General features: G+C 41.3%; 1 protein-coding gene across 1 annotated transcript in view; it reads right to left on the reverse strand.

The window, feature by feature from the left end:
- cacnb3a (calcium channel, voltage-dependent, beta 3a) overlaps nt 1-10,995 on the reverse strand; it is a 20,207-nt gene that overhangs the window by 5,793 nt on the left and 3,419 nt on the right. Inside the window, exons 3-12 of the mRNA XM_035656511.1 lie at nt 4,250-4,369; nt 3,155-3,277; nt 2,943-3,058; nt 2,777-2,856; nt 2,652-2,671; nt 2,101-2,178; nt 1,195-1,253; nt 976-1,076; nt 731-882; nt 553-648 (exon numbers count right to left, since the gene is read on the reverse strand). Of these exons, the coding sequence (XP_035512404.1) occupies nt 553-648; nt 731-882; nt 976-1,076; nt 1,195-1,253; nt 2,101-2,178; nt 2,652-2,671; nt 2,777-2,856; nt 2,943-3,058; nt 3,155-3,277; nt 4,250-4,369 (945 nt within the window). The remainder of the gene's footprint in view (nt 1-552; nt 649-730; nt 883-975; nt 1,077-1,194; nt 1,254-2,100; nt 2,179-2,651; nt 2,672-2,776; nt 2,857-2,942; nt 3,059-3,154; nt 3,278-4,249; nt 4,370-10,995) is intronic.

A 10,995-nucleotide genomic window follows, 5' to 3' on the forward strand; every position in this document is an offset into this window, starting at 1 on the left:
TCAAACCCGTGGCCGCTGCAGTAAGGATTCAACCTTGGTACAGGGGGCGCCACCTCTACTCTAACACAGTAGTGCTTTGCGCTAAATGCTAACACCACGATGCTAAGATGCTGATGTTTAGCAGGTTTAATGTTGATCATGTCATTACTGTTTTAGTTAGGCGTGTTTGCCTGCTAACATTTGCTATTAGCCACGTTACACAGCAAGTGCAGCAGGGCTGTGTGGGGAATGTCATTAGTTTTGCGAACACTTGGTCATAAACCAAACTATTGAACAAATTAAGATTTTGACTCGATGATTGTGCTAGATGAATGAAGGAAATTTCACTCAATCCATCCAATAATTCTTGAGTAATTACAATAAAGACCAAAAAAGTCAACCTCGTGGAGGCACAAAAGGAAAAGTAAGAGTATAACCAAAGTAAGTGGAGTAGTACACTGAAAACAGATGTTTCTGGCACACTCTTCTTCATCTTGTAAATACGACTCATATAAGATATTCGTTTGTACAGCTTGATTAGGAGTAGCACTAGAAAGAAATCCGTCCACTCACAGGGGGGCACTGAGAGAGTTTGTCTGCAGCCATCATCTGCACATTCAGGTGCTTGCTCTGAGACTTCCCCCTGGATTTGACCAGCCTCTGGAGCACCTGAGAGGAAGGTAAAGATAAAGTGTCAAGGAGGACGAGGCTGCCTGAATGTAACGTTCGCGACAGAGATAGTGTCCTGTACCTTTGGTGAGGAAACTTTAACGTAGACAATGATGGGTGCGAGGGAGGTTTTGGCTAGCTGTGCAGGATGGTTGATGGTGTCCGCGTCCAGAATCACCAGCTGCAGGGTTTTGGCGAGCTCAAATATCCTCTCAATCTCACTCTGAACCTCCGCTGCACAGACGAGACACATTACATTTTGTAAGCTCAAAGTCATTGCGTCTTTACACCAAAAGATTGTTTTCATGCTGACATTAGCGCTGTCACCTAGGCTGGAGCGGGTGTTGGATCTCTCCATTATGGGTCTTTTGTTGAGGACAGATCTCTTGGCTAAAGACAGGTCGGCAGTTACACGGGTGATTGAGATTCTGCAGTTGCAAATATAGAGAGGAAAATATATGCTGTGAAACATTTTGATTAGAGTTATTAAAGGTCTGACTATCCACAATAACAGAGATGATTATTTAATCTCTCCGTTTTACTGACCTTCCCTCAAATCTGTGTTTGAGGAAGTCAAAAAGAGCTTTCTGCATCATATCTGTCACCTATGGGAGAGGATAAGAGGACACAAACAGACTTGTTTAAACAGACAGAACACAAACTTACAAAAGAAATGGACGTCAGGATACCAAAAGAACCAGACATAAGAGCAGCTTCCTTCCTCACACTTAAATTACTGTCAAACGTCGAACTAATCAGGCTGTATTACTGTAAATATACATGTATAGAGAGGTGGGTAGTGTAGCTAAAAAGTGCACTCAAGTAAAAACATTGTTACTTTATAAAAACAAGAAGTCGACGAGAGGTAAAGGCAGTCATGAAAATAACTACCTGATTAAGTATATATTGAAACAACAAAATGTGCTGGAGAAAGAGTAGTACTACATTAAAACGACTCCAACAAGTACAACTTCCTCAAAAAAGTTACTTAAGTACGTGTAGTACACTCAACATCAAGAAAACTGTGTCTATAAGTTAAAATCAAAGACTAATGAACAATGTATTGAAGAGGTTTCAACAGTAAAATATATTTATGCTTAGATTTCCACCTAAAATTGGATAATGTTAAAATAGTGAGCATGGTTGCAAACTTACATACATTTAGACTCACTGTTAACCATTTTATACAAGTTATTGTTTAACCCCTCGGTCAAAAGCAGCATTTGAAACAATCAAGCCTCTTATGATGATACATTATCGTGCATTAAAAATGTTATACGGGACACTGATAAGATCACACCACTGTCGTTTTCTTAAGAAATTAACTGTGAAAGTTAATTCTGATTCAAACAACAAAAGCAGCAATGCGGGAACAGTTTAACAGAGAAAAGAGTGCAGGAGTGTGAGGCAGTCATTCTCTGTCTGCTGGAGGAGAAATGGGGAGAGTCTGACCTCATAGCCCTTCAGCGATGGTCCCACGAGGACCACCGGCCTCATAGAGGGCACCACGTCGTAGGGAGGGACATGTTCCTGCCAGAAATAGGGGACGAAGAGAGGAGAGGTATGAAGAACAGAGGGAGCAGGGGTAAGAAATGATGGGGGCTGGGTTTGTCTGTTGCGAAAAGCTAAAATAATAATAATCAGGGTTTCTCCAGAGTTCATTAAATTACATTTTTTGAATAAAACTGAATACCTTTTTTAACAAACCTTTAAATGGTCATAACAGTCAAATGATGGAAAACCAGTAGGGACAATAATGCTCTATAAGGTTAACCAATGTTAGGGTCTACAGCAAGCAAGAACTATTTAAGATCTTTGTAAATTAAACGTAAAACCTTTTAATACCTTATAAAGCTGTTTTATTGATGGAATTTAAAAAAAAAGTGAATTAAATACTTTTTAAGATGTCTCAAAACATGTAGATATCCTGATAATGTGCCTTAAAGTCAAAAACTATGTATCATGAGCACATGCTGTCTTATCACACACCGCCAAACACCTACCTGTTTTTGCTTCTGTTTGGCTTGTGAAGACAAGAAAGTCACAATCAATGAAAGAAAAAAGATAGAAGACAAACAGACGACAAAGTTTGTTTTCAGCATTAAGAGAAACGATCTGTAGTACTTACATTCACCTGCAGATGGCGGTGTGGTCCTCCAACTCCCAGTCACCATGTCCCCTAAACTAGAGGAGTTACCCCCTGTTTTCCTGCAACAACAACAACAACAACACTATTTTATCAAACTTATATAGTGTAAATGAGTCCTGAGAGAAGCTTCATACTGTTAACCGACCTTTGTTTCTGCTCCTGTTTGAGTCTCATCGCCTCCAGTCGTAGAGGGCTGGGGATGAAGGTGATGTCTGCTCCTTCTTTTACTAGCCGGCCGATCCACCAGTCATTGTTATACTTCTGTTAAGTTCAGTGCGACAACAGGATCAAGTCACGTATAAGTGTGTCGTTTTAATGTCATGGGTTCGTCATCAGTAACAAAAGATAATCACTCACTTCTTTGATGTGCAGGAAGTCTTTGGCATCGAAATTGACTGCAGCTCCTTGGACGGGACAGTCCTCATCCAGAGCTCCACAGTAACTCACATTCGTCTTTACTGCAAACGCTACAGGTTTGGACTGTCGGCAATAAAAGAGAGAGCAAGACAAACACTCATTAGTGATGGAAACTGCAGCGTAAAGGTCTAACGGCCTGGACGCGCTGTCTGCGTGAGCCGTGGTGACAGTGTAGTGATACGGATCTTGTGCTGTGTTTGTGTATGTAGCATTGTATGTATTTGTGTTGGATTACTGTCTGTGAAGGACTACTCTAGACCTCCGATTATCACACACAAATACAAAGTTTAGGACTTGGGACCTGTTGGACTCGACTTGGGGCTTGACCTCTGACTTCATGGCCAAGACTTGAGATTTACTTGAGACGTGCAAAACAATTTTGGTTTTCACTAAAAGCCACATTTTAGCTGTAGATGTACAAACATTGAACTCTTTGAGGTTTGGTTTATAAATCTTTACAGACAGAAGGGTTAGAGGAGAGATTGGTTCACAGCAACGCAGTTCAGTGACAAATCAACTACAAACTCAGTTCTCAAAAGGCAAACGACGGGAGTTGGATCATCCTCTACTCTGTTACACCACTAACTGGTTTCTATACAGCATGTGTATCAGTGATGCTGCACTTAAACAGACTGTGTTTTAGTTGTGTAAAAAAAATCAGCGTGTCTAGATCAGATATTTGTGCGTGGCATACAGAGGATACAGAACGGCACCATTGCTGTTGTGGTCCTTGTTGCTGGTTGATATGAATAACAACATGAAGCAAGAGGAGCGCAGTGACCGCTGTGCATCCAGTACGTTCTGGAGTCGATTGAATGTTGAATATTAAATGAAGAAATGTACGTTTTCTTTCAGCTTTTTGAGGATCTGGTAACGTGTGTGGTAGGTAACAGTAAGTCATATATATGGAAGTTCTTCTGGAGCAGTAGAAGCACACATGTGGCTCCAGACTTCACCTACACATATTTAAACTTTTAAAAAACTTTTAAAACACTACAGTATGTAGAAGTGTGAATAAATCCCTGTCTGGCGTACCTTAGCTCTGTCGAGCTGCAGTTGTGCCTGGCGCTCGGCTTCACGCCGATACGCCTCGCGGTCCTCCTCTGCTGACAGGTCTGAATCCGACGGTCTACTGGTGTACGAATCAGCCGACCCCTGTCAGGAGAAAGTCAGAGGTGGACATGGTAAGGAAAAACATTATTTGTACTATTGGAATGAATCATTTCATAACTTACATTCAGATCATCTAGTCATGCCAGGATTACTGAGGCACATTACTATGAGGTTAGATAGGTAGAGCTACAGTTTCTGTTTATACTTCTGCTTTCATCTGCTTTTCTGTTCCACAGTCTCCGGGTGCAGGTGTGCATGCAAATACGTGTCTGTATTCATCAACACATTCATGTGTGAGCCTGTGTGTATCTCCAACACAATGCCTTTGCTCTCCCACACCAGCCATCTTCTGCTAGACCAAATATAGCACAAAGGAGGCAACTGCTTCCTCTTCTCTCCTGCTTGGCCCCAATCCATTCCATCATCCCCCACAGTGCAGCACATATACATCCTTTATTCCCCTGTTTATTCTCCAAGGACATCTCCTCATTAGCAAAATATATGCTGGCTATCATTTTTCGTTGTAAGCTGTTTAAGGACATATTCCAGCGATGGGTAACACGTTATACTGAAAGCAACAGATAAAGCACACAAAGAGACATTTTACACAAAGTGAAATGGTGAAAATTGCTTCATATGTGCTGTTGGCTTTAATTCAAAACCTGTAAGGCGGTTCCTGTGATTATTTTCATAAATGTCCATATACTGTAGAGCTAAATCGATTTGTTGTTTAATTGATCTGTTGATCAACAGAAAATTAGTCAGCAGCAACTAGTTTGACCAATTCTTTTCTGAAGCAAAAACTGCAAAAACGTAACTATTTCCAGCTTCTTAAATGTGAAGTCCTCCTGTTTTTATTTGTCTTATATAATGGTAAACCTGAATATCTTCGGATTTTAGACTGTTGGAGGGAAAACAACGACACCGTGTACTCTACTCTCACCATGTACGTGGAAAATTATTATTTTACACTGTTTACTGACATTTTAAAGCCAAAAAGAAAGATCAATTAATTGACTGAATAATCTGCAGGTTAATCCATGATGAAAATAATTGTAAATTGCAGCCAAAGAGATTTTTCAAAGAGGAAAAACATGAAAATGAGAAAAACATAAAGTGGTGCTCTAGATGCAGTTTTGGGTACTGTGTGTGTGTGTGTGTGTGTGTGTGTGTGTGTGTGTAAGTGTGTGTGAGCTCTCCTATATTTGGTATCTATTTGGCTTCTCTGAAGGAACTCAGTCCTGAATCTGTCAGTAAAGAAAACCGCTGCAGCAAAAACAAATCCAAGTCAGGCAAGAGAAAGAGAGAGAGAGAGAGAGAGAGAGAGAGAGAGAGAGAGACAGGAGATAAACAAGTAAAAAGAATAAAAGAAGTGACGAATGAGACAGACAAGAAAATAGCTCTCACGGGTTACTCCAGTATTCATAATTACATTCATATACACTCAGACGATCAAGCGTGTTCTTGCAAATAAAGCAAGAAACGGGAAAAAAAACAGCACATAATACAGTTTTTACTTTGGTTTTCCTCTCCTCCAGAGTGCAGTGACTTAGTCCTGGTCATCCATCTTGTCAACATATACAAACGAATCCTCGGGAGGACCAATTAGCAACAGCATAACAAAAGGAAATTCAGGCTCAAAATACAAAAAAAAAAAAGTGCCCAGACATGAAAAACAACCACCACCTTTGCTTTCTCTGCACTTCAGAATGCATACATATAATCCAAAATAAATTTGTATCTACAATACCACTTCAAGTCCCAGAGAAACGGCGAGCGAACACCTCTCCTCGTTTATTTTTTTTGTGTATGTGTCTATGTTAGATAACTAGATCTGATTTCTAGCACTCACAAGCTCTGCAAGGCAACACTGCACCAGCGCCAGAGCAGCACCGAGAGAGAGAAAAAAGGAGGGTGAGGAAGAACCGGGTAGATAGAAAGAGAGACAGAGAAAGTGGGGGTGGGTGGGGGTGGGTGGGGGTGAATATCTTTGACAAGATATTCTGAAAAGAGAAGGATGTTTACGAGGACGAGAGAGTGACTGAAGGATGGTTGGAGAGGCTGGAGAGGTATAAACGATTTATACGACAAGATAAAGCGAGGCTATCTCGAGGGGAAGATGAGATTAGAACATAATAAAATGCCATGAAGGAGTGGAGTGAGACCTAGATATCTATCCTCATTGCAGATAGAAGAAAAGAGGGAAAACACAGCAGCAGGGGGGTGATGGTGGCAGCGGTGGGGAGGAAAGCCGTAACCACAAGAGACAAGAGACACACAGATAGAGACGGTCAGAGAGAGTTGCATACCTGGCTGATTAGGAGGACGGCGCTAGAGTCTGATAAAGACATGAATCTGAATTTTTCTGACTGTTACAGCTTCCCTGGTTCTCACTGGGAACGCACTCAAACACACACAGACATAAAAGTGGAATAAATATGGTGGTGGGCGCAGGGGAAAGGTGTTATGTCAGAGAGCTGTTTAATGATGTTAGAACAGAGAGCTGCCTGGGCTGTGATTGCTGTTCATTATTAATGCTTGGACTCTGCACACTCTCCGTCCTGGCTACCTGTCAAATCCTTCCCAAAACAAAACAGTGTTAGCACCGATGTAACTGAACAGAAAAACTGTGTATTTTGCAGGCGAAGCTGAGCTGCAATGCAGAGTGTAACGATGTGAGTACATCTTTATTGTCTGGTCAGAGGATGCCTTGTTTTTTTTCTTTTACTGCTAATGTCCCCGTCTGGGGGCTAAATTTAACTCTGTTCCTTCCTATTCTGCTTCTGTGATTATTCTTCACACACTGCAACACTGATGGCCTCAACTCCACCGGGAGGGGCCAACAAGGAAGTGTGTCATCCAGCTAGTCGAGTCCTCAAGAGGGCCAAGTCATCCCACAGTCTAGGGACCGAACAGCGGGGAATATCTGCGATTATCTGATCATTATTTTACATTCAAATGTGATTTCATTTGCTTTTGGGAGGGCATGTAGATGCTTTCACCACTGGTCCTATTCTTAAACTGTAGGTTAATTAACTGGTTGACCATGGTAGAATATGTACAAGAGCATCTGTAAAGCTGCAATAATTTATCAAAATGTAAACGATACCCCACAAATAAATCTATAGATGCATCAATGTGCTATCTCAAACTGACTGACGGGTCTTTTATCACCAGGAATAACACAAGGCAACTAATAAACCTATTATTTATTTTTTCTGATGTTATTAAATCTGCATTTATTGATTTTTGCCAGACTTCAGAGCACAACATTGACATATTACCAACATATAGCGTTCATTAGCATTCACTGGGTGTTTGTGTCCACCTGATGAATCCAAGTCAAGAAGTCCAATATTAACTCTCCTTTTAGCTCTTGTTTTGGTCTCCACCAACCGACTGTCTGTCTGCTGTTTGGTGCTGAGCAGGTAGTGTACAGTGGGTTTATCGGGGTTATTTTTCTTCCTGAAAACAGCTGCCCACCTTGTTTAGAGCCGTGAGAGGGAACCAAAACAGTAAAGTTATGGTGTGGAAAACAGAAACAACAATTACAACTTCTAGAAAATGTCCAACTATGGAAGATTTGTTTCCTTTACACATAATTAACTGGAGCCTTGTAAGCAAAGATTTTGCAGATGAAATACTTCCCTACCTTCCATACAGACACTATCAAACACACACATACTAACACACTAACAAGCATCAACGTGGAGACAGTTTCAGAGAAATTTAACATTTTAAGAATCTCTGGCATGTACTTTTAGTTTGAACGTGCAAAAACCAACGAGCCCATTTTGTCCAGTCAGGTGTAGAAACGGTTCATGTTGGTGTTTGAATAAAGAAGAGAGGTTTTTATTAACTATTGCACATCCTACTCACTAAGTGACCTTCTGTTTAACTTCTGTTTAACTTGATAAACAGACACTAGATGTCAGACCACAATGAGCAACGGGAAAACTGAGTGTGATAAGGTGTTACCACATGCCAACACAACAGGTGTTCACTGTGATAGATTACCACTTTTACAATAAACAGACTAAGACTAAGAGTCTACAGCCACACTAGCAGCTCTGTGATACTATCCTGAAAAATAATTAGTTTGTGTGACGGCCGACCACGTCGTGAGGGGAAAGCGTTTATAGCTTTTCTGAACAGCCATACTCTTTGGGGTGAACTGCTGGCCGTCATAGAGAGGGGTGAGACGTTATATTGTTTAAATATGCGGATATATACAACCTCTCCTAGAAGACATTCATGGTGTTGCACGTTTGCATGAAAATGAAAACGGAGAGCTAGAGAGAGAAGATCAAACCATGCTTACTCTGTCACTTTCGCACAGCTGACCAATCACAGCGTGAAGTGGACCTGATGTTTGTTCTGTTGAAGCTTAATTGCCCCTTTAGGCACACCTGTGCTTTCAGCTAAATCCGCACATGATACGGAGGCTAAATTGCGGACAATGACACTGCTGACATGCTGATTTTAGCAGGTTTAACATGTAAAATGTTTATCATCTTAGTTTAACTTGTTTGTTAATTAGTAAGTAAAGCTGAGGCTGATGGGAACGTCATTAGTTTTTACTGATATTTGGTCATAAACCAAAGTACTGAACGTTGGACCAGATGAATGAACAACTGCAGGATCACGAAAGTTACACCGACTCATCCTCTGGAGATCATAAATGTTTTCATGGCAAAACATCAAATAGTTGTTGAGTCTGGACCAAAGTGGTGGACTGACCGACAAAAACTACTGCACACCATTGGTGGTAATGTTAAATACACAAAACAATATAATAAATTGTATTAAATAGATTGAAAATGCAAAACACAGTATGTTTCTTATGTTAAATAACATGCAGGGGAGAATTTCTCTGCCTTTATTTGCAGGAAGGAGATTCTGCACAACAGCAGAATATATTATTCAAGAGGCTGAAACACCTTTCCCTCTGAGCAAAAAACAAAAAGAAAAACTGCAAGCTCCAGCGATTTGGAAATCCAGTAGCCAAATATCCAATTTCAAAAAGTGTTCGATTAACTGTGCAGTCGTAATTCAATGTCAGCAAGTTACACATGCACAGAGCTCTCTGATACACAAAGCAATAAATCACTCCGTGGTTACATCAATATCAAAGTCAAGATCAGGCACACTAGTATGTGAAACTGATCAATCTCAAGACTCGGCGAGGAGCCGTGAAGAGACACATGGGCTGACGGCAATCAAAAAAGTAAAGCAGGTGAAGGGATGAGAGAAACAAAAGCGGTTGTGGAAGAGCGGAGGGGGAAGACAAAGAGAGCCCCGAGAGAGGAGCGGGCGACAGTACGACGGAAATGTTTCAGGCAGGGAGAAGAAGAAGCTGTGTTGGAAGTCATTTGTACTTACTCGGTTACTGTGGTGATGCCGCTGCTGCCGGTCCCTCCCTCTCTGTACACTACATGCTGTAAAATGCCGACAGACTGCGCCGTGTCCCGTCCGCTAACCAGGGACGACCTGCACTGGAGCAGACGCCGGCAACACCTTCTTTTCTATTCTTACCCCACCTCATCTCAACCCGACACACACACACACACACACACACACACACACACAACAACAACCAACGCAGCTTTTGCGTCACTTGATCAAACCCCCCCTCTCTGAATTTACATCACACTCTTAGTTATTTAAGTCCAATTCAACATGCACAGGTAGAGAGAAACAGGGGGGGGGAAGCTGCTGGTTGTAATAACACACACAGCTCAAGATTTCTCCTCCTGTTTCAAAGCCTCATGTCCCACATATAACACATATATCCACACTTATGGCAGCATGCTGCTTATTGTATCCTGCTGCAGGAATGAGTCATACTCCACTGCTCCTCCATAGACACCCCACCCCTATCACAGACCAGAAACTATCTGCTCTGTTTGTGAAATGTACTCCTTCTGCATTAAACACTTTGTCATATCACCTATAGGGGGGGGGGGGCAGAGAGAAGGTAATGATTGAAAAGAAAGTAAAGGTGCTGGTGTGAACAATGAACCCACACATCACATCGCCTGAGGCCTTCAAAATGAGCGTCATGAATATTTTAAGCCGTGCGATATTCTCAGGGAATCTGGAGATTGTCATTAAGCCCCCCCGATCGGGATAACTAATGCCCCCCTCCTGAAGAAGATGTCTGCTCAGCCCTTTTTTCTCTTCCCGTCTCACTAACGTCCCTCAGTAACACTGCTCCACATTCCCTCACGCCAGTGGTGCTTTGCATGAAACAAGAGGTATTTTTCATATCACATCTGCAGCTCATGTGTTCAACAAATGACTCATTCTGGAAAAGAAAGGAATATCATGTCCTTATGATCCTTATGATCCGTCGTTTTAATGCAGAACTTTATTTAATGTGTTTCTACGTCTTTCTTTTTCAGCTACATCTTTCATTTTAGAGCTGCAACGATTAGTCGATCAATCAAAAGAAAACTAATCGGCAACTGATTGAATCATATTTCATGCAACAAGGCCAGAAGCTCGTACCAGCGTCTCAAATACGAGGATTTGTTGCTCGTTTGTATCATAAATTATATATTTTTTTGGTTTTGGATAAAGCAAGCAAATATGAGAACGTTAATTTGGTTTTAGGGAAGTTGCGAAGGCCATTTTAATCATGAAAGATTCAAGATTCAAGATTCAAG

The sequence above is a fragment of the Morone saxatilis genome, unplaced genomic scaffold (genome assembly GCF_004916995.1).
Source record: "Morone saxatilis isolate NCDOM2014 unplaced genomic scaffold, NCSU_SB_2.0 Contig15, whole genome shotgun sequence".
NCBI classification, from domain to species: Eukaryota; Metazoa; Chordata; class Actinopteri; family Moronidae; genus Morone; species Morone saxatilis.